Source organism: Felis catus, chromosome F2 (genome assembly GCF_018350175.1).
Source record: "Felis catus isolate Fca126 chromosome F2, F.catus_Fca126_mat1.0, whole genome shotgun sequence".
Taxonomy (NCBI): Eukaryota; Metazoa; Chordata; class Mammalia; order Carnivora; family Felidae; genus Felis; species Felis catus.
Window position 1 is genome coordinate 64,057,411 of NC_058385.1, and position 24,726 is coordinate 64,082,136.

Here is a 24,726-nt window from a genome sequence, read left to right on the forward strand (position 1 = left end):
TATAATAGGGTAATGTGGTATTATAAGGAGGATTTATGATTTGTCCTGAGTACAAATACATTATTAATGCTCTTACACATTTCTTACCATTTTTTTCCACCCTTATCTCTTATTGATTTTCTTAAAAGCACTTCATAATTGTTAAACACAGTAATCTTGTCTCCATTCTTGTCTGTTTTACCTTTTTCAAAGTATTTGGCTTATTTGACCAGCCTTTGCTTTGTAAAAATCTCTTCTCCTTTGGTTTCTATTGGCATTATACAAATCCATCTACTTATTTTTTTTTTTTTTATAGTCATCTTCTCTTTTACTTCCTCTTCTTGGCCTCTGAGAGTGTCTTTCAAAGGCTCAGAAAAAGGAGATAACCAAAACAGACCAAATTAAAAGCTGAAGGAAGTTTCTGGAGATGCTCTGGGTAGGGTGCTCATTCATGCTGCCCTAGTCTGTTTTGGTTATAAATGTTCAGGCTGCCCTAGTCTGTTTGCCAAGTTGTGGTAGTACTCATTACTTTTTCAAGTTGGTATAATTTAAGTCAATACTACTGGTATTGCAAGAAAGCTTTTCTTTCACTTATGCCTCGAAAGTATACATTGAAGAAATATTGGGAGCATTATAGGAATTCTTGGGATAACTTTTGCTTCCTGTTTGGGTAGATAGAAGTTTCTTGTCCAAGGGGTGTCTGGGTGCCTCAATCTGTTGAGCATCCGACTTCAGCTCAGGTCATGATCTCTTGGTTCCTGAGTTCAAACCCCACATTGGATTCTCTCTTTCACAGCGGCTATTTTTAGAATCCATTTACATTAGATTTGAATGTCACTTTTGGTGTTAATCACTTTTTGCTTCTTTGCTGTGCCTTTATCTTTTTTTTTTTCCTTTTGCCAATTTCCTCTTCCTGTTACCCATTTTTGTAAAATATGTAAATTTATCACTGGGAGACAAGAAGGAAACACAATTACATATTTGTCATCTATTCATATGAACTGAATAACAGCTATGCAGTGACCAATCAGCAACAAACTTTGAAAAGTAGTAATGTGATTGGTCACTGATCATGATACACATCTTTGATTTATGTAGTGATTTGCGATATGAGAAGCTAGCAGTGAAGTTTTGCTTTAGGCAATTACAGTTGATTAATAAACCATGATAGCTGCAGTTTGAGCCCTGTTTTGGGGGACCAGGTGTTATTTAAATCATGGGAACTGAAATCTGCATATCAGAACCATGCAAAGAGATTGAATTTCTTACCCTGTGAACATTATTGCTTTCAGTAATATGGCAAGTCTGAGAAACTGGAAGTATAATATGATTATAATTGAGATAAGGCTGGAAAGATAGGCATAGCAATGTGGAGGACTTTGTAAATCATGTCAGGGCTCTTGGACTTCTTCATAATGATAATTAGCCATTGAAGGCCTTAGTGAAGGAAGAGATCTGGTGACATCTGTGTTGTTGAAGTATTCTGGCTACAGTATAGTGGACAAATTGGAGGAAAGTATAGGCATGAGGGGCTGCTGCAGAAGACCAGCTAAGAAATAAGAGAGGTAGCCGAGGTAGAGGAAAATGGATCTGAAAGAAATTATGGAGGTAGAATCCACCTGACCTAGTGTTGCATTGGTGTGATTCAGGAGAAGGGTAGTGTGAGAAAGCAATCAAGAATGACATTAGATTTCTGGCTTGGGTATAGTATAAGTGGTGGCATTTAGCAAGATAGGAGAATTAGAGTTTGAGGCATGGTAGATGAGGGGCCATAAGACAAGCTGAGTGAGAGCCCAGCACAAGCTAGCACAACCCCCCTGCCCCGGTGGAATATGTGTAATATTTCTCAGGCACTCCTGGCTGCCCAAGAACAAAGGAAAGGACAGAAAACAAATGGTTAAACTGATAGAGTCTCCATTAGTTTACAAATATCTTAGTAATATTACAAGAAAAAACAATCTTATTAATAGCCTAATCTCCAGGAACTCCCTACCATCTTAATGCTAATGCTTTGCTAGAGGGAAAAACAACCTTAGCTTGATAATAGCTAGGCCTCCAGTAATCTGTGAGTCCTCTTTAGCATATGGAAATCTCTTCAAGAAACTCCCTCTTGACTTTATCTCCCCCAACTCCTTGTTATATAAGTAGTCACTGTTCATAACCCCAGTGCTGCTCTTTCTGCCCACAGGTCCTGTCTCCTTGCTTTAATAAAATCACCTTTTTGCACCAAAGGACATCTTCAAGAATTCTTTCTTGGCTGTCAGCTCTGAACCCCACTATCACCCCAAGACCTCATCAAATGACATGTTCAATTCGGAACATGTATTTAGTTGCCCCGTAAGATGTCAAATTGAAAATGTTTTGCAAAAGTTGGATACGTGTGTCCAGAACTCAAAAGGCAAAGTAAGGCTGGAGATACAGATAATAGAATCATCAATATGTAGATGTCAGTCCAAACTATGAGAAAGGATGGGATTGTTTATGGATAGTGAGAAGAGCAGAAAATCTTGAACTGAATCCCAATATTTAAAGGAACTGAACACCAGTTTTTTTTTTTGTTTGTTTTTTTTAACGTTTATTTATTTTTGAGACAGAGAGAGACCGAGCATGAACGGGGGAGGGTCAGAGAGAGGGAGACACAGAATCTGAAACAGGCTCCAGGCTCTGAGCTGTCATCACAGAGCCCGACGTGGGGCTCGAACTCATGGACCGTGAGATCATGACCTGAGCCAAAGTCGGACGCTTAACCGACTGAGCCACCTAGGCGCCCCTGAACACCAGTTTTTAAAGGCATGAGGAGTAGCTGGAAAGATAGGTTCCACAGAAATCAAGTGTTTTAAGGAGAAAGTAGTCAACTGTGTCATCTTTCATTCCTTTCTTATTCTTATGTTGAGAGGTCAAGTAACAACAGTGGTAAGAGCTATCAGATTTTATAACATTAGTTATTGGTGCCTTTAATGAATGTAGTTATGATGAAGTTTTGGGGTGATGCTGGGGTGGTCTGGAGCCGAAGGCCAAGAAAGAATTCTTGAAGACCTCTTTGGTGCGAAAAGGTGATTTTATTAAAGCATGGAGACAGGACCCAGGGGTAGGGAGAGCTGCATGGGGTCATGACAGGTAAACTCATTATGTACCCTCAGGTTGGGAGGGGGTCAGGGATAGAGTAAGTCTCCAAGGAATTTTGGAAGCAAGGTTTTCAGGACCTTCAGGGGCTACCTGTTGCTAGGGAAACATCATTTATTACCGTTTAATAAAACCTCAGTCAGGAGACCCTTCAGTTGTATATCAGGGCCATAAGCTTGGAGTATGATTGCTAGCATATATCTTGGGGAAGTTGAGATAATGGAAGTAGATTTACAGGATCCTCGAAGTTGGGATAATGTTAAGCTAAGATTCTCTTTTGCCCCTAGCAAAGTGTCATCCTCCAGGCAGCTGAGCTCCTAGAGGGAGGTCACTCTGCTGGTTTCAAGGACTTGTCATTGGGCTATAGGCAGTAAGGGGATTTAATTTTTCCTTTGCCTTAGTTTCCCACATTACCATGGCAAGTACTTAAACCCCTTTCCTTTGTTCTTGGGTAGCCAGGAGTGTCCAAACAATATTCCACTGGGCCGAGGGAGGGAGGGTACCCACCTGTATTTTGCCCTCAACTTGCCCCACACTCCCCCATCAGTTACAGTTGCATGTTGGATACACAACAACATTTTGAAATGGCTTTAGAGGGGAGTAGAAAATGTCATGAGGGTATTGTTTTATCTCCTCTCTCTCTTTCTGGCCAGGCTGAACCAGACCTTCGTTGTCTTTGAAGAGGGAACTAGATCTCTTACCATCACTTACGCAGTTTTGCATGACTCAGTAATTAAGCGGGTGTTGGGGTTTTTTTCTTGGTAGGTTTTAGTGTTTGAAATGATGATTAAAATAGTATGGATTTTGAGTTGTGACAAAATAAAAGTATTCATTGTGAGTGAATAATTTTGCTCTTTGGGCAGATTGTTCTATTTAAATTTTTAGAGATTTTAAAAAGATCCATGTAATATATACGTATATGCATATACACACGTATATCTTGAAGAACTATATACTGTAATAAAAATTATATAATTCTCTAAGTATAGATACTGTAGCATCTGCTTATTTGTGATACGCCTTTCTTCTAATAAGCACGATTTTGTTTTCAAGCATGTTCGGTAGGCGGCATACCTGCTCCCAAGAAGTGGTTCTTTGCAGTGCAGGCAATATGTGGATTTTATCAGGTAATAGAAATGAAAAAAATAGGCATTAGTGAATGTCTTTGCCAATGTAAGTAATTTCAGAAACCCATTATTTAATACAATCTTTTGATATATTAGTTTTGCAGTTCTCACTGGGAAGAGATACATTTTGGTACAGAAAAAGATGAAATTGAAGATGTTCTTCAAACAAATATTGAAGAATGTTTGAGCGCTGAGTGTTTTGAGGAAGAAGATAGTAATAGCAGAGAATCATTATCCTTGGCTGAGTATGCTTATATGCTTTCTATAATATCTTTAAAATATTTTAACAGTACACAGTATTTCAGCCACAAGAGTGAAAATGAGATTTTTTTAGCAGCCATAGGAAGGAAATTTTAGTTATTGAAATTTTCAACTCTATTTTGGGAGATGGGCAATTTGGGCCTTTTATTTGAATAAAACTGTAAAATGGAAAAATTGGTATCTGAAAATATCTAGCTTCTTAAGCTTACACAATTGCATTAATCATAAAAAGTGACATTCTAATATGTCACTTTTTTTTTAAATTTTTTTAATGTTTATTTATTTTTGAGACAAAGAGAGACAGAGCATGAACGGGGGAGGGGCAGAGAGAGAGGGAGACACAGAATCAGAAGCAGGCTCCAGGCTCTGAGCCATCAGCCCAGAGCCCGACGAGGGGCTCAAACTCACGGACCGTGAGATTGTGACCTGAGCTGAAGTCGGACGCTCAACCGACTGAGCCACCCAGGCACCCCAATATGTCACTTTCTTGAAGATGAATTCTGTCTGATTATGAATTTTAAGAGCTTGAAGAGAAACTTGAATGTAATGGAGCACCTGGGTGGCTCAGTTGGTTAAACGTCCAACTGTTGGTTTGGGCTCAGGTCATGATCTTACAGTTCCTGAGTTTGAGCCCTGATAGCACAGAGCCTGCTTGGGATTCTTTCTCTCCCTCCCTGTCCCTCCCTGCCCCTCCCCCACTCAGGCTTGCTCGCTCGCTTTCAAAATAAAATAATAAATAAACATTAAAAAAAATAATAAAGTAATTGAATTGTTAAAAAATTTTCCCACTATCAAACTCTAGGCCAGTATGACTTCACCAAATTATTCTCCCAAATATTTAAGGAATAGCATCCATTTTAGATAAATTCTTTCAGAGATGAAAAGAGAGGGAAAGCAAATCATTTGTAGGTGTTGGCATGATCTTGGTTCTCTCTCTCTCTCTCTCCTCAAAATAAATACACTTTTAAAAAAAGAAACTTGAATTTGAGGTTAATAACTGGCATTCAAACTCAAATCAAATCAAATTATGATTATCATTTTGCTATTTGAGGTTGATATATATGATTTATTCAATTTATGTATATCTTGAGCATAGAGTTTCTGCGGATTATATAGATGATTGGCTTCACTTTTAGGTTTTTTGAATTGTGGTATAATATATAAGTTGGTTCAGGTGATATAAGTTGTGATTATTTTTCTCTTCGTGAAATATCCCATCTTCGACTCGTAATTAATACCTTTCATTAGTCTTCCATAATATTTCATTACAAAAACTACTTTTGTTTACTGTAGTAATCGTATATTATAATACTTCTATAAATTACTGCAGACTTTAAAAATTCTGTTTTCCTGTTTTTTATTTGTATTTGTTTGTACTGATTAATGAAAGGATACATTGTAGAACCAAGGAAATGGTATAAACCCAGGGCTCAGTAGAGGTAGTTTCTAGTTACTTGATTGTGGACCAGTCACTTCATTTCTCTGGTCCTTTATTATCTTGTCTATACAGTGTTGAGATCCTTTTAGGTGATTTCTAAGGTGCCTTCTAGCCTTAGAGTTCTTAGCATCCGTGTTTTCCCACCATTATTAAAAGATAAGGAGCGTAAAAGTAATTATTTCTAGTAAGTGACCTAATAGTTTTTTCCACAAGAGGGAGCTTGAAAACTATGCTTTATCATAAGATGCCTTAAGTTTTCTAGATAATGGCAGGTTTCTAATAAAGGGTTTACGTAATTTTATGTTATACAATAGATTTTTGAAAAAGAAAAATTCATCATTTGGATAAAATGAAAAGATTTTGAAGAATTGGAGGACATCATCCTATTTTCCAGTCAGGGCTGTTGTATGCCATTCAGAGAAAAGCAGTATCCTTCTTTTTTAAACACTTAGCAATACTGTGCTTTTAAGGTTCAGAAAAATGTTTGGTCTATTAGTTATGATTTATATTTAATGTACTAGATATAATTTAGGGAGTTTTTTTCCCCTTTTTATTGTTTGTTTTTTGGGGATGTGGCTAATAACTTGGACTCTGAATCCTACTTTCTACACCTGCTGGTTATGTGACTGTAGGCAAATTATTTAAAGTAAGGATAATAATATTATAGTAGTGCCTCGTGGGTTGTCCTGAAGACCAAGATAATGTATCTAACATACTTCATAGTATCTGGCACATAGATTCATTTAGTTAATATTACCTGTTATGCTTATATGTAATGTGTATGTGTATGTGTGTCTTTTCTAACTTACCCTTTTGTTTTAGCCTGTATGAAGAATCTGCAGAAAATCTGCATCAATTGTCTGACAAACTTCCTGCTCCTGGTAATATTTTATGACTACTTTTGGGAATATGTCTTATCTTACACTTCTATGAATGAGTGATGAATTCAGCCTTTATGCTTATGTTCTCACTTCTAATTTTGAAACTCAAAATGAAAAATAATTTCTTAATTGAAGTTGATATCAAACATACTTCATTGCTTTAATAAAGTATATTACTGAGACACTACAGTTCTCGTTTTTATTTAGTTAGAAAAAAATTAGAACTTAGAAAATTAAATACCAGTCTCCATTTTCTTATTTAGTTATTACTGAAGAATCTTTCCACTATATACCATTGTTTTACATAGTACATTCTGTAGAACATGAGTCCTATAACAATTCCTGGAAAAACAAGTTCTTTAACCTAGATCATTTTGGCAACATCTTTTAAGGTGTGGGGTCACTGTATACTTTATCAAGTAGATAAATGCTCCACTCAGCATTTGTTTACAGAGCCCCACACCCCTTTTTTTTTTTTACAATAATGACAAGTATATTTTATGAAATACTGTACCATGCTATTCTTAAAGCTGTAGCCTCTCTGAAATTTATCTTTCCTTGTGTCAATCAAGTAGCTGGCATCTAAAACCTGGTACAATTTGGCATCTGTAAATACTTTTGAAGAGCTTTTCTTGAATATTTTTCATTATTGAAAGTCATTTATTAAGCACACATTTGTTGCATCTATCATAGATCATGTATTGTATTAGGAGCTGAGTATGTAATGATGAGTAAAGCAAATGTGATTACCATGAGGGACTTGAAAGCTCACAGTTTGATCCTTATATTCAAAATCCTATCTTAGTATAAAAGATTCTATGTGGGAAATAACTGAATACATAGATAAATACACATACCAATTTTTTAAATGAAATGTGTCAAATTCAGAATATGCATTGAAATATGCAATTGCTGTTTTAGCAAAATAGAAAGCTTTCATTATCAAATTTCTGTTTGGTTCGGTTTTGTTAACATTTTCTAGGTTTTTTGGTAAATTTATAAATTTATAAAATGTGAAGTTTCATGAAGTTATACTTTTTTTCTTAGGAACCAATGATATTGTCAATATAATTGAGTTTTCTGAGTGTTTTATTGTCCTATAAAAAGAAATAATTTATTTGACCATTACAATTTTATATTAATTCATTCCTTTTTGTATAAATTAAGTATAGAAAAATATACTGAAATTGCACAGATTTTTTTCTCTGTTTCTCTGTTCAGTACAACAATAGCATTGATGATCTCAAGAGCAATGTGTATAATTAAGCATTGGTACATAACTGGCAAGTAATTATGATAGAGTTCATTGTTTTCTGTTATGTTAGCTATTTCAAGATAACATGGCTTTAAATCAAATGATGAACATTTAGAAATTTTGAACTTCTAAATGTGTATTTTTTTAATTATGAAAATGCCTTATTCTCTTTCTAGGTAGAGCAATGATAGATGTAATACTGTTGCCTTCTGACAAAGATCCTCCCAAGTTGAAAGACTGTTTACCTACTATAGGAGCATTAAAACATTTAAAGGAATGGTATTCAGCAAAAATAACTATAGCAGGAAATAATTGTGTAATGTAAGCTTCTTTGTTCATATTTGGTTGCTGTCTGTGTAGTCTGTTTTCACAATTAACATGCCATCCTAATTTTAATAACTTATCGAAGATTTTGTTTAATGTTTATTTTTGAGAGAGAGAGAGAGAGAGAGAGAGAGAGAGAGCAAGCGAGCATGAGTGGGGGAGGGGCAGAGAGAGAGGGAGACACAGAATCTGAAGCAGGCTCCAGGCTCTGAGCTGTCAGCACAGAGCCCAATGCGGGTCTCAAACTCACGAATCGTGAGATCATGATCTGAGCCGAAGTTGGACAACTAGCCAACTGAGCCACTCAGGCATCCCGATGACTTTTTTAATGTGATAAGATAGTTTTATGTCATACTGTTATTACAGTTTACTGAGAAAATCTGGATTTTTCTTATTTCATATTTAATATTTCTGAGATATTTAAGTGTTTAGTAAGTGTCATCAATGCTGTTTTATAATCATTATTGAGCATTAACTATCTAAACACACTGTGTGCTCTTAAATAGGTTTGTATTGTCCATTGAGCACCATGATGAATACCATGGATACACTGGATTTGTGATGTTGTATTTGTTTTTTTGTTTTATGTGCAATGTAGAAATAGATATATATTGTTGTGATTTATATTTTAGTAAGGATCAATTGTATATTACTGTTTTGATCCTTAAGTATTCCATTGGATTTATTAACTTTGTGATTTTCTTCATTTAACAAGTGTGTATTGAGTACTGACTTTATGCCAAGCACAGCAATAGATGCTGTTGAGTTAAGAAGGTACCATTTGATCTTGTTCATTGAAATACAGGGAGAAATAGGAATGCTGATAGTTATGATAGTCTGTGATAAGTACTATTATGGATTCCATACAAGATGTATGGGGAAAAATTAGGAGAGCAGTTTTCCCTTTGAACATAAAGGACTAATATTAAATCTGTGTATGTGTATATACATGTATGTATCTATCTGACACACTTAAGCCAATATTAAATGGACATGTGATAGAGACTCCCTCAGAGAGTGACTTAAGGAACGTTCTACAATATTAGTACATAAAAGCAGCGGTAGAAACTTTGCATTTTTGCCTGTTAGGATTGTAGTTAACCATAGCCATTAAATCTAAGTAGGATATGAAACCCTGTATTTAACTATCATAATCCTTTATTTATAGAAATTATCAGAAAATTGCAGAATACCTTTCTGCTAATGTCATATCTTTAGAAGATCTCAAAAATGCTATTGACTCAAAGGAATTATGGAGGGGAAAGATTCAGATATGGGAAAGAAAGGTAAGTGGATTTCTCAGTTATCACCATTTGCAAAGCAGGGCTTTCAACTTTATTTACAACGCAGATAGTTTAAATGAATCTGAATGAAAATGTACCTTATAAAGATGTTCTAGAATAACAACATCTGAGAAGAATTTTCTTTAGTAATAGAAATATTCTTCCTGTGTTAATGCAGTAGCCACTAGCCTTATGTTGCTATGAGCACTTTATACATGACTATTTCAACCAAAAAATTGAATTTTTAACTTTATTTTAATTAATTTAAATAGTCAGCATGGTTATGTTTTGGGCACTACAGTTCTAGAATCTAACGTTCTTTTAAAAACAGAATTTGGGGCGCCTGGGTGGCGCAGTCAGTTAAGTGTCCGACTTCAGCCAGGTCACGATCCCTTGGTCCGTGAGTTCGAGCCCCGCGTCAGGCTCTGGGCTGATGGCTCAGAGCCTGGAGCCTGTTTCCGATTCTGTGTCTCCCTCTCTCTCTGCCCTTCCCCTGTTCATGCTCTGTCTCTCTCTGTCCCAAAAATAAATAAACGTTGAAAAAAAATAAAAAATAAAAACAGAATTTGACATTAGTTGAATTCAAGTTGTTTATCCAAGCTGCTTTATTTCACTTGATCTTAGCCAAAAGGCTGAGAAGCAATATCCAAGCTGCTTTATTTCAATGCATGTATAAACCACTGGAAAACTGCTTAGACCATATTCTTTTACCTATACCACTTTACATGATCACTGCTCTCTACTAACCAGCTCTCTAATTTTTTTTTTTATTTATCTTTTTAATTTACATCCAAGTTAGTTAGCGTATAGTGCAACAATGATTTTAGGGGTAGATTCCCCATACCCATTTAGCCCATCCCCCCTCCTACAACCCCTCCAGCAACCCTCTGTTTGTTCTCCATATTTAAGAGTCTCTTATGTTTTGTCCCCCTCCCTATTTTTATATTATTTTTACTTCCCTTCCCTTATGTTCATCTGTTTTGTATCTTAAAAGTCCCCATATGAGTGAAGTCATAATGATATTTGTCTCTCTGACTAATTTCACTTAGCATAATACCCTCTAGTTCCCATGTAGTTGCAAATGGCAAGATTTCATTCTTTTTGATTGTCGGGTAATACTCCATTGTATGTATACATATATAGGTACATACGTATATATACACGTATATGTGCACATATGTGCATGCACACACATGTGCATATATGTACATACATACATACATACCACATCTTCTTTATCCATTCATCTATCGATGGACATTTGGGCTCTTTCCATACTTTGGCTATTGTTGATAGTGATGCTATAAACACTGGGGTGCATGTGCCCCTTTGAAATGGCACACCTGTATCCCTTGGATAAATACCTAGGAGTGTATTTGCTGGGTCGTAGGATAGTTCTATTATTAGTTTCTTGAGGAACTTCCATACTGTTTTCCAGAGTGGCTGCACCAGCTTGCATTCCCACCAGCAGTGCAAAAGAGATCCTCTTTCTCCGCATCCTCACCAACATCTGTTGTGTCTGAATTGTTGTTAGCCATTCTGACAGGTGTAAGGTGGTATCTCATTTTAGTTTTGATTTGTATTTCCCTGATGATGAGTGATGTTGGGCATTTTTTCATGTGTTGGTTGGCCATCTGGATTTCTTCTTTGGCGAAGCGTCTATTCATGTCTTTTGCCCATTTCTTCACTGGATTATTTGTTTTTTGGGTGTTGAGTTTGATGAATTCTTTATGGATTTTGGATATTAACCCATTATCTGATATGTTGTTTTCAAATATCTTCTCCCATTCTGTCGGTTGCCTTTTCGTTTTGCTGGTTGTTTCCTTTGCTGTGCAGAAGCTTTTTATTTTGATGAGGTCCCAGTAGTTCATTTTTGCTTTTGTTTTCCTTGCCTCCAGAGACGTATTGAGTAAGAAATTGCTGCGGGCAAGATCAAAGAGGTTTTTGCCTGCTTTCTCCTTGAGGATTTTGATGGCTTCCTGTCTTACATTTAGGTCTTTCTTTCATCTATTTTGAGTTTATTTTTGTGTATGGTGTAAGAAAGTTCATTTTTCTGCTTGTCGCTGTCCAATTTCCCCAGCACCATTTGCTGAAGGACTCTATTCCATTGGATATTCTTTCCTGCTTTGTCAAAGATTAGTTGACCATACGTTTGTGGGTCCATTCTGTGTTCTCTATTCTGTTCCATTGATCTGAGTGTCTGTTGTTGTGCCAGTACCATACTGTCTTGAAGATTACAGCTTTGTAATACAGCTTGAAGTCCAGGATTGTGATGCCTCCTGCTTTGGTTTTCTTTTTCAAGGTTACTTTGCCAGCTCTCTAATTTGAACACTTTTTTGTAACCTTACAAGATCCCAGATTTCTCAACTACAAGATGAAACTGATTAGTTCAGCCCCACTAATCTTAATTTTCTGTGAGGCTCCAATTTTATTTTGCTATCTCTTACAATGAATGAATATGTTTGGTGGCTTTTGTAAGTTATGTCCATGTTAAAATAAATATATTTCTAGTATTGTATATATTTTTGAAGATAGGCAAAACTAAAGAAAGTTTCTTAATGTTCAGGGTGACATGGGAGCATGAGTTGGGCCTTGCATTTCTATGAAGATTTATTGCACTAATTAGTAGATTTTTTTTCCTTTTCAATTCACCCTTAATTATGGCTTAGTAAAACTTGTGCTAAGAAAATAGGAATTAATGTGATTGGGTCCTTCTTGCTGATTTTCATGCTGCCTCATCCTTACCTTGGAAAGTTAAACCTACAGGCAAACCTCTGCAAGTGATTTTAACATAAACAAGCCACACAGTCAGCTGGAAGAGTGTAAGATCAAATTAACGATGAGAATTGGTTTTGTATACATTTTTTGAAACTGCATGTTTGCATACAGACAAATAAGGGCAGGGTTCTTTTTATGCAATTCTTCTATTGTTTTATGAATAGGAAATTAAATGTCCGTACCCCACAGGATGCATTTACAACTTGAAATCGCTTGCTTTGGTGGAGAATAGCTTTTAATGTAGGTGCATTGTAGTGATCAAAGACATAGATTCTAGAGTTAGATTGTCAGCATTCAAATCCCTACTCTATTTCTTGCTAATTTTGTGTGACCTACAGGGCAGTATTTAGCCATTTGGTGCCACAGTTGTCTTCATCTGTAAGATAAGTGTAATAATAGTTCCTACCTCATAGATTTTTGTAAAGGTTAAATTATGTAAAGTACAAAGTAACCACTCATTAAATATTAGCTCTCATTGTTACCGTTACTATTAACACCTCTACTATTACTACTTCTGTAGGAATTGGTCTTTTCGTCAACTTATTTTGAAAGCAAACTATGTGTGAGGCGTTGTCCTAAAAATTTGTGGTGAATAAGACAGACAGGCTTGTGTTTTGCAGAGCTTACAGACTGGTAGGAAGCCAGATATTGAACAAGTATATGTAAAGGAGGTTGTTTGGTTCTGTGGTTGCATGGAATGGCCTTAATAGACTCTTGTGGGCTGCTGTAGGGCCAATGAGAGCTTTTCATAAAAAGAACCATGTGTAAGTTGAAACAGGAAGGATGTGTTCATAAATGGAGGAATCACATTTTGAGCTGAGGAATCAAAAATATATTTACATGTGGTTTTCTTAACTTTTATATCGCATTAAGATGTATTGATCTTTGTAACTTTATTCATGATATTTGTAACTGTGTTCTCTTGGTTTCTTTTCAGTTTGGATCTGAAATTATTTTTCCTGAATTTTGTTTAAAGGGAGTCACTCCTAAGAATTTTAGTACATCTACTTTAAATCCTTGCATTCTTGCCAAAAAGACATTACCATCAAAGGATAAGAATATTTTACCAAAGGTAATCTATATTTAATTCATTTTCCAATCATCCATTCAGGCATATTTTTGTTCTTATAAGATATCTTTGAATCTTGAAATTAACATTCCTAGTATATGTGCTTAAATGTGCTCACTTGCATAATTTTTATTATAACTGTAATTAAGTGCTTAAATTACACTATGTTATTAGCAAAACTATCACTACTTTAAGTTATTTTTAAAATGGAATGATCCTAACCTTAGATCAATATAGGCCTGAAACTTCCTTTGGTTAGGACTTTGCTATGAGACCTTTAAAGACTCAGTTCGGGGGGAATGTGATACACTGGAAAAAGAACAGGCCTTGATGTTGGGTAGACCGGGGTTTGAAACCTGGCTCTGTTACCTGTAGGTTGTGGTAACCTGGGTAGATTGATTAATTCATTTGTGAAATGGAGACAAGAACACACTTACCTTACAAAGTTATTACAAAGTTTAAATGAGGTAAGGGATTCCAGTACCATACGTTTGCTTCTTTCACGGTTTAAGACGTGTTAGTTTGTGTCCCATATCTCCATAGATTTATTCTTAAAATGCAGGTAATTATAAAGTAAAACAATTTTAAAAGGGTTTAGTTGACCTTTTTTTTATATTAGAAAAATAACGTAAGATGTGTTTATGTAGAAACATTTTAGAAATTCACTTTGAAAGACCGAATTCAAGAATGTACAAAACAAGTCATGAAGTTACAATGATGTCAGATTGATGGGTAATATTTTCTGATCAAAGGGTAGTATAAAAGGGGCATATTTCTGATGTGAACACATTTCCCAATATTTGTTCAGAATGGTTACTTTAAGTAAACTACCATGGCCATCTTTCACAGGACTGTTAATAGCTTTTTTTTAATATTATGAATATTGTATTCATTATTCACTCATTATTCAAATATGAATAATGTATTTAAATTTTGCTGCTATCGATGGAAATCTTAGGGTAAAACCTCTTTAATAAATGTCTCTGTTTCTCTCTCTCTCTCTATACATGTGTATATATGCACACATACACATATACTCTGTAAGTATATGTGTGTCTTTATGTGTATATATATGCATAATTGTATATGGTGAAATTACTCAGCTTTCTGCAAGTTTAAAACTTTGTGTAGTCTCCTCAAGATATGTTTGCTTTTCTTTGTCCTTCCAGTGACATACTCTCATCTCAACTCTTAAAATACCTGTCCTCCTTCACTGTTAGGTTCTGCCCAAAGAAATACTGCAAGTTTATTTTTCCAAGTGGAGCTATCTTTGCTAATTAGGACTAATGGCTTCACTGGTTCTCTTAATTTCTTCAGCATTTCTTTGAAGAATCTTACTTTATTTTTATTTTTATTTTATTTTATTAATCTCAACATACCACTCAATCTAAGTTCATACCAGAGAATCTTCTCTTCCTCTCTCTCAGTCTTGCAGACCCTATAAATTTGTTTCTTCAACATCCTAGCCTCTTGGGTCATCTGTCTGTCTTACTGAAAATAAACACGAAAAGTTGAGAACTCCTGTCTTCTATTGCTTGCCTCTTTCTAGACTCATTTTCCCTCTGTTAAAACTCTTCAGTTACTAAGAAATCTCTATGTCTGTCTCTACTCTGAAAGGTAAAATTAGAATGGAAGAAACTCTTGTCTGCTATAGAGGATCTAATGTTTGGCTTGCATAATGTGTAAATACTTGCTTTTAAACATCCATTTTAGTGTTAAGCCCTAATTGCTAATTTATTTACTTTTATTTTATTTATAGAATTTAAAGTATTACATAATCTTATTTCTTTCCTAGGTTTTCCATTATTATGGCTCTGCTTTAGAATTTGTGCAGATAATAAAATTATCAGATCTGCCCTCCTGCTATATGTCGGACATTGAATTTGAATTGTATCCTTTTATTTACGTATTCATTTTAGATTATATTTGCTGTGTCACGTAGAATGTTTCCCTCACTTTTAGATATTGGACCATGATGGATTTTTTTTTCTTTAATAATATTCAGTATATTTTTCATTGCCATTGTTTTAAGAGATATTCTGCAACTTTCAAAAACAAAAAAATCTTCCTTCAAGTACTAGATTTATGCGTCTAGAATAGGCAAAAGACTTTCTGGTATTGCTACTCATCATTAGTGGGGTAGGGAGAATGGAGAAATGTTAGGAATCTGTGGAGAAAAACAGAGTAACTTACATACTCCTGAAATGTTCAGATGTTTCTCTCGCCTTCGGCAGGAGGGGTATATAAGCACCAGTCCACTGTATCTTTGTATGCATACTAAGGTAAATATAAATGCCATCTCACATATTTGCAAATATTCAACATATCTTAGACTCTCTTTTAAGAAAAGAGTTTTTAGAAATATACCTAAGAACAGAACATTTTGTATAAAAAGAAATTGTTGCCTGGAAATGGAACATTAGCATGGTGTTCTTAAATTTTTGTGCAGAAACATAATTTTTACAAATCTCTTTTTCTCATAGTGTATGGGAATGCTTTTCACAGAAGCATTATTTCTTGGTATATTTTCAGTATTATAAAAATAATTTTCCTTAAGGAAAGGAGTAATTGTGAATTCTTACAGTTAAAATTTTTAATAATTTAAGCACCTTGTGAATTGAAGAATCAAACTTGTTTTAGGGAGTTGAATTATTTCTCAGTTACCATTGCATCATTTCTTTAACTTTAATGCAGAGGGTTGACACAAAACAATACCAAACAAAATTCCATGTTGCTATGGGAGCAGATTTCTTCTCTGCGTGGCAAGGTATGGTGGTGTTTTGTTTTGTTTTGTTTTAAGGATGTGCTGGAAAAGGAAATATAGGGCCCCTGAGTGGCTCAGTCGGTTGAGTGTATGACTCTTGGTTTTGGCTCGGGTCATGATACCAGTGTCATTGGATCGAGCCCCGTGTTGGGCCCTGTGCTGATCATGGAGCCTGCTTGGGTCTCTCTCTCTCTCTCTCTCTCTCTCTCTCTTTCTCTCTTTCTCTCTTTCTCTCCCTCTGCCCCTATCCCCTGCTTGCTTGCTTTCTCTCTCTCTCTAAAATATATTTAAAAAAAAAAAAAGAAAGAATAAAAGAGAATGTAGTTTGTTAATCTGTTTTTGCATAATGATTTTGCTTCTTGAACATAACATGATTTTGGTCCTAACAGATATTAAAATATTTTGGACTTCCCATAATAATACCAAAGTCCTCTGCAGACAGGAAATGATGTTGTGTTTTTAGATTTTCAAAGATAAGCTTCATGACTGGTGATTTTGTTACTTTTAAAATTTGAGACCATATTATATTATTGATAATCTACTTCAAGAATCTAATCCTTCAACATGTGATTTCAGTTAGGTGAGGAGATACTCATATGCTTGCATTATCTTTTTCATGGTAGGACAGGTGGGTGGAAGTGAGAAAAGTTTCTAAAGCCTCACTGAATTATCATTTGTAAATTTTCAGTTTTTCTTTCTTAATTCTAGTGATGGTTATAAGATTTGTGGCTATTTTGTAGTTATTTATATAATGTAGTTATTAATAATTTATAGTTATTTAGATACATGTGTATATTAAACTCATCTATTTAAAGTCAACTACAGTGTTTAATGGGAAAAACCAGAAGTTTGCTTTTCTTTCTGGTTATTTGTTTCACTACTGTGTTTCTTTGAAAACAATTTTTGATTCACAGAATATTCATTGGCAATATTTATATAACATTAACTGTTTTAACAATGAAGTATTTCAAACAGAGTTGCATGGAGAAAAATTATAATTATAGTTTCCCTATAGCACTATAATCAAATATTGGTTATAGTTCCCTTAGAAAATTGATATGGTAACAGAAATATGATTTTGGCCTTAAGATGCTTGACTGTACAGTAATTTCAAATTTTGACTTGCAGCCTCTTTTTCCAGGAAATTAAAATTTTGAGTAGTGCCCCAAAGTATTTGTTAGATGAAGTAGCCTTTGAAGGAACAGCCTGAAGTGTGATATTAGCCTGTGTTTTCATCCTCTAAAGAATACCTAATATGCTAAAATTTGAAATTTTAAAACTTATCTTTTCTTATTTATCCAGCATGTATCCTATTATGTGCTAGACGCTGTGGTAGATATTAGGGATCTAGTGATGGATTGCACAGATGAAGACTCTCCTCATGGAATTTACATTTTGGTGGGAAAAACAGAAAACAAATAATAAGAATTATGAAGAAAATAAGCCGACTGCAATTAGAGTAATAGGGTGGAGGACCTACTTTAAACATCTTTACAAAAATATGCACACAGAAGTCTTGTGAAGTGACATAGTAGAAAAGAAAGAAAGAAAAAAGAAGAAAGCATGAAGAATAAAAAAAAAATCTTCCTTTTTTTTCTTTTCTTTTTTTTAACAGAGAGAGTGTGAGCAGAGGTGGGTGGGGTGGGGTGGGGCAGGGGCAGAGGGACAGAGAGACCACCTTAAGCAGGCTCTGAGCTCAGTGTGGAGCCCAGCATAGGGCTCCATCCCACAGCCCTGGGATCACGACGTGAGCCAAAAGTGAGAGTCAGATGCTGAACCAACTGAGCCACCCAGGCACCCCATTTTGTTTTTGTTTTAACCCAAGTAACTAAATAGTTCTCTGTGTAACCTTATCTAGTTCATCTAATTTGGGGGGGGGGGGGCTCTTCATTCTAGGAAATGAGAATATCATTTATCATTAATAATCTCACCTGTTACCGAATAAGGGAAGGGAGGACCATGGTAGGGTAGAAAGTCTCAAGTGAAAGAGTATGTACTTTAGAAAACTTGGGTTTAAGTCCTAGCTCTGCCACTCACTGGCTTATAGCTTTTAAAATTGTAAACTGTAATTAATAATCCCTGTTTTAGCTATTTCAAAAGTTGTAATGAAAACCAAATTGGAAGATATTTTATAAGCTGTGAAGTATGACATAAATGATGGTTGCTAATTTTTATGTCTTTTTAAAAAATTTTTTTTAATGTTTATTTACTTTTTGAGAGACAGAGATGTGAGTGGGGGAGGGGCAGAGAGAGGGAGACACAGAATCGGAAGCAGGCTCCAGGCTCTGAGCTGTCAGCACAGCTCGAATCCACCGACCCCGAGATCATGACCTGAGCTGAAGTCGGACACTTAACCGACTGAGCCACCTAGGTGCCCCAATTTTTATGGTCTTTGAAGTTTATCTGGCCCAAAAGATAGACAGGCATATATGAAATATTTTCCTGAAAAGGATATAAAGCACCAAATATCCTCTAGATGTTTTGAAGATAAGATGAAACTTTTAGGAATTAGTTTTATAGATAATTTTTCAAGTCAAGATCAGACACAGACCTGTAATTTAACACAGGTATAAAATAATCCTTAATCCATCAAGTTGTTGAAGATAGACAACACTAATACTATAAGCAAAAGAAACTATTGATATTTATATCGTGTTTTCAATTTTCTAAATTTGGTATATTAGATTGTCATTTTTATTGCTTCTTGGACAACGACTGTGAAATATTCTTTATCAGTAAGGGACAAATAAATGATGGAACTTTGTATATATGTTCCTACTTTAATGCAGCAAAAGGGATGTTTTTTTGAAACATAATTTAGCTAACATACCTCTAAATGTGAAGCACTGTATTTTCCTTTTATATTGGGTCTTTTACATTTTTGAAAAAATTAGTTTTCATTTGCATGCTCATTCTTTGAAATAATTCTTTTGCTTCATAACTTGGTTTTCATTTGTTTATTCAACAATTTGCATGTGGGGGGCTGGGGAGAGACTGCCTGCTGTGTGCAGGCTGCTTGTTTCAGGTACTGGAGAGAATAAAATGGACAAAGCCCCTCCTTAGGAAGCATTCATCATACTTAAATTCTAGTGATTTATATAATCTTCAAAATTTTTTAAGTTTATTTATTTTGAGAGAGACCAAGACAGCACAAGGTGGGAGGGGCAGAGAGAGAGAGGGAGAGAGATCGGATCCTAAGCAGGTTCCGCACTGCCAGCGCAGAGCCTGATGTGGGACTCAAACCCATGAAGCCTTGAGATCATGGCCTGAGCTGAAACCGAGAGTCGGAGGCTTAACCAAGCCATTCAGGCACCGCATAGTGATTTATATGATCTTAAGTCAACTTCTGACTTAAAAAAAAAAAAAAAATGTTAGATTAGCTCCAGAATAAAAATAAAAACCTTTTATAGTAAAGCTAATGTTATTAGATTAGTAAAAGATACGAGGATTGTTAGGGAACCATGATATCTACTAATCACATAGGCAGGAAATTTTTTTTTTAAGAGGAGAATTTGCAAGGTTAAAAACAGGATTGCCATAGTGCCTGTTTGTTCAGGGGATGCCTACTGAAAAGACTGAATCATGGTTTTGAGACACAGGTTTGAAATGTTATTTGGTTTTTAAATTCTGGAGATAGAATGATAACCTAGAAGCACCATCCTCTGGTCTCAGAGCGTATCTAATGATTAGTGCATGAGTGAGAACGGGTTATCAGAATCCAGGTTTGTTATGGACACAGTATAAGCAATTGACATACATGTATTTTGTAGCAAATTATAGTTTATGGGATTTAGAAATATTTTCATATTTGTAATGAATGTGTATTCAAGAATAAGCTGTTTCAAACATAGGGCTACTTTGGCTGGGTGGGACATATAATAATATAAAATAAATAATACGGTATTTAAGTTGTACATTGGAACACATTTAACATCTCTAATTTATTAAGCTATAACTATAATATTAAATAATGAAGGTGTTAACTGGGCTCTGCTCTAGCATACTCAAGTTACAGCTTTGTCTATCTTTTGGGCCAGTTTTGGGCTATCTAATCTTATTTATTTATGTAAGTATGAAGAACTAGGATTTAGTGTTTCAAAAGTTAAATATACATCTTTTATACTTAATGATTATTTTCTATTGGTAATATTTTCATTTTTAGTGTCTAATACTTAATTATGTGAAATACATTTGACTTAGAATAAAAAAAGATTTGTCTGTAATAACAAAAATAAACATTTAATTTTTTCTTTCTTAATTGCTCCTAATATACTTATTTGTATATCTAAGAATACATAGCTAAAGATAATAAATAGTAAAGAAACTAATACATAAAAGTATTCACTTAGTATCACATGTCATCTGATTCATCCATCTACAAAGGACAGTTAAAAGTGACTTTTCATTAGATTTGAGATCTATGGCAAATGTCTTGCTTAGATTTCCCCAGAGTTAAAAACAAAACAAAACAAAGCATATTTATTGGGATATACTGATTGTTGTAGCTTATATTTCTAGAATAATGGGCAAAATGTAGCTTTCAGAGTTGCAGTTTGTTTTATTCAGTACTTAATCAAATTGAGAATTTACCTAAATATAACAAGTTGGTTTGGGGGGAACAAATATTTAATAAACATCTGTATGCTCAGCCCTGGGAATACAAAGATGAATAAGCTGAGTTTTCTCATAAATCAGACAGAAGCTGCTGTATGTTTTCTGGCATATGATTTGGGGTTTCTTTGCATTTTATACCTTATTAGCATTAAATTTCTGATTTCTCGGAACAAAAGTTTTGAAATTACCTACAGATATATTGTAATTTTGAAACCAGAACAATAATCCATCCAGTCAAAAGGTTGTAAAATTATGGCCAAGTATGACAAAAATCTTTTGATGATAGAATTCAATTCCCAGCCTCTCACTGGTTTGCAGATACACAAAGAAATGACACGACAACCTGAACTTGAAGCAAATATTGTGAATAACAAGGTTTCAGAGATGTATAACTGAGTGGAAAAGGGAGCCTATGTTTGACTACCTTTGTCTGGTTTTTGACTTTTTTTTAAATGCAGTTTGGGCATTGTTTTTGTTCTTCTAGTTTTTTTAGTGGAGTTGTTGTGAGAGAGCATTACAGAGTACATGCTATATCGGTGAAATTAGAGTGGAAATTTATCAGATGACACTATTTAAGAATTAATGTCATTGTGCAGGCACTAATAATATGTTATGTTTTATCCAGGTTGGTGCTCTTTTTGTATTGCCATGTACTATTAGTAACATACTTATTCCACCTCCCAGCCAACTCAGTTCAAGAAAATGGAGAGAATATATAGGTAAAAAGCCTAAGACAATCAGTGGTAAGTAGTAAATCTTTTTTAAGTTGTTTTATGAAATGGATATAACATTCTTTATGAGAAAATAATATTTATTACTCCTGATTAAGACAAACCCACATCATTTAAGATTTCTTCTTATATCTAATAATCTACTGTATCACAAAGTATATACTACCTTATTAAAAAAATATCAGTGATCTAAAGGCAGGAATTTTGGTTAAGTAGAAACCAATTATATTGAATGTTGGTATCTTAGAGATATTTCAGGAATGACATTTATGAAAATAAAGTGATTAGTCGATTATATGGTACATTAAAAAACAAACGTGTGATTACAGTTTTCTGAAGAAACCAGAAGTATTTAAAAATTATATGTTCTACAGTATTCTACGTATTTTAGAAATATTGGCTCATTTAATTCTTATAATAGCCCTATAAACTTATTTTTATATCCATTTAACAGATTAGGAAATTGAGGCTTGGAAAAGTTACAGAGCTATTAATTGGCAGAATCTTGGTTCAAATCCTGGTTCTGACAGTAATAGCTCTATAACTTCTCCAAGGATTTGAACCCAGGCTCTGTGCTCTTAACCACTGCACTGTGTTGCCTCTAGTAATTTACTACATTCAAAATGTCATTATAAAAATGAAATCTTAATTTCTGTTGTAAAATCAGATCATTTATATCCAAACTCTTGTATTTCATGAGGTAATTGTGGTTCAAAATGTTAGTTACTTGCCCAAAGTCATATAGATAAAGAGTGTCTCTTTGTACTTTGTTTATATGTAGGTGTTTTTTTTTTTTTTATTGGACAATAATTTGGTTAAATTGCTTTTGAGGTTACAATTAGTTTTTGTGACCCATGATATGATGGGACTAAGAAATGGAATTGGAACATATCCATCTGGGTTGTTATAGAAGAAATCTCTAGAGAGACTCCAGAGCCAAAGAATCCTGAGGAATACAAACTTAAAATCAGCAGCCTACACAGTATTAGATGGGAAATAGGTGAGATACTGAAATCCATTTTAGCAAATGTTGAATTTGAAATGCAGTTGATATCTATATGGAAATTTAAATTTAGAGTTTGAAATTAGGTCTGTTATCTCTAGAGAGTGGTCAGGGCTAGAGATTAGAGATTAGAGATTTTGAATTTACTAGCTGTTTTATCTATTTTATAACATACCAGCCTAAAACTAAGTGGCTTCAAAGAGCAAATGCTTTAATTACTCATAGTTCTGCAATTTGAACTAGGTTCATCCAGGTGGTTCTTCTATTGGTTTCACTGGTGGCCATTGATGTGGCCGCACTGAGCTTGTGGGTTGTTCAGAAGTTGGGCTTAGCCTGGGATGCAGGGACAGCTATCTTTCTCCATGTAGTCTCAGAGCCTTTTCCTTGCTCCACGGTTTCTTTATGTGATCTCTCTAGCAGGTTAGCAAGAATTTTTATGTGGTGGCCCAAGACTCCAACAAAACATACAAAAATCAAAGCTGCCAGGACTCTTAATGTTTAGGTCAGAACTGGCTCAGTGTCACTTTTGCTGTATTCTTTTATTTAAAGCTTCTCCCAAGAATGGCCTAAATTCAAAAGGGAGGTAACTAAACAAGGGTATGAATACTGAAAAGCCTCCAGTGTAAAAGCCTACCATGGCTAGCTATGGGTAATAGTTGTAGCCTTAGGAGTGATTGAACAAAACCACATAAACAGCATCACTAGAGAAGAGAGCGTAGGCTAGGATCTTTAGAAATACCTGAATTTAAGGTAAAAGTAGAAGAAGAGTTGGGAAGAGATTTAGTAAATGGTAGTTGGAAGACCCTAGAGAGCTATAATCATTAATGTCAACATGAAAATACCATTTATTGCATGATACCAGTGTGGGAAATAAAGGGAGTCAAACTGGGCCCTTAACACTTGAGGAAATAGTTGCATGGCCCTTTTCTTCATGAAATTTATAGTCAAGTGATGAAGGCACTTTGAAAAATCATTGTAAATCTGTTTAGTCAACAGTGTGAAGGTGAAGTGGAGGATATGTCCAGAGTGTATGACAACATAGTCGTAGGAATCAGAAAGACTACCTGGAGGAAGAGACATTGTTAATACAGTTTGCTGCACTGTACTAGCACATAAAGAAGTGTAGATTTGACCCTTCTCAACTCCTCACAGAGAATAGATATGTATACGTGGTGATTTTTTCAGATGCTAAAACAAAATCAGAAATAGATTTGCCAGGTGGCAGTAAAATCAATTTCACTTATTCATTAAATTGTAGGGTGATATTTACCCATTTCTCAACATTGCATATGTTTAAAGGCTTATTAGTATGAGTTGAATATTAATATATCCTAACTAAACTTGAGTATATTCTGCGCAACCCATTATTTATTTTTTCTTTGTAACTTTTTCTAAGGTAATTTATTGATTTAGAATTTATTCTTAAGTGAGTTTTTCATGATTTTTATTGCAACTTTAAGGAAATACCTTATCATGTGACTTGATCTGATTTCTTTAAAGTTAATCGTCTTTTGAAATTTAGAGATCAATATTGATAACTTCTGAATAATAAAACATAGATCACATGGCAGTCTTCAAGGCCAGATTGTTGATTACTGATTAAGCTATATCAGTAAGTGCTGATTAAGCTGATACTCTGCAGTATTTTTTTTTTATCTTAGAAGTACAAACAGTCAAATTGAATAGTTGATTATTAAGTTCTATTCTACCCATAACCCTTTCTGTAGGAGAAATTATCTCATTGACAGAACTCCTTTTGTAATAAAAGAGGAGCCAAGTTTTGGCTAGTGGAAAATTTTAATAGCTCTTACTTAGGAAAACATCATATGCCATTCATATCCCAGTAGCCCCTCTCACTATTCCAAATAAGATATCAACTAACAGATCAGCCTCTTAAGTCAATGTTCTGTTTCACCATAACTTATTGCATTATGCCCAGCTGTTCTTTGCTGTTGCCAGGCATGTCCCCTGTCCTCCAAGCTAAACTTTATACTGTTTCCTTAAGTTATTCTCTGATTTTAATCCTTTATGACCTTTGTTATTCATTCATTCACTCATTCATTCATTCATTCATTCCTTTTTTGAAGATTGACAGA

The 24,726-nt window shown here is 34.7% G+C and overlaps 1 protein-coding gene across 3 annotated transcripts in view; it reads left to right on the plus strand.

Annotated features, from left to right (window-relative positions):
- The window catches only part of MTBP (MDM2 binding protein), an 80,183-nt gene that overhangs the window by 1,463 nt on the left and 53,994 nt on the right, over positions 1-24,726 (plus strand). For all 3 annotated transcript variants that reach the window (XM_019823073.3, XM_019823074.3, XM_004000088.5), the window contains exons 3-11: positions 4,156-4,229; positions 4,326-4,474; positions 6,751-6,809; positions 8,241-8,385; positions 9,557-9,674; positions 13,387-13,521; positions 15,314-15,408; positions 16,213-16,285; positions 21,522-21,639. In XM_019823073.3, the coding sequence (XP_019678632.2) occupies positions 4,156-4,229; positions 4,326-4,474; positions 6,751-6,809; positions 8,241-8,385; positions 9,557-9,674; positions 13,387-13,521; positions 15,314-15,408; positions 16,213-16,285; positions 21,522-21,639 (966 nt within the window). The remainder of the gene's footprint in view (positions 1-4,155; positions 4,230-4,325; positions 4,475-6,750; positions 6,810-8,240; positions 8,386-9,556; positions 9,675-13,386; positions 13,522-15,313; positions 15,409-16,212; positions 16,286-21,521; positions 21,640-24,726) is intronic.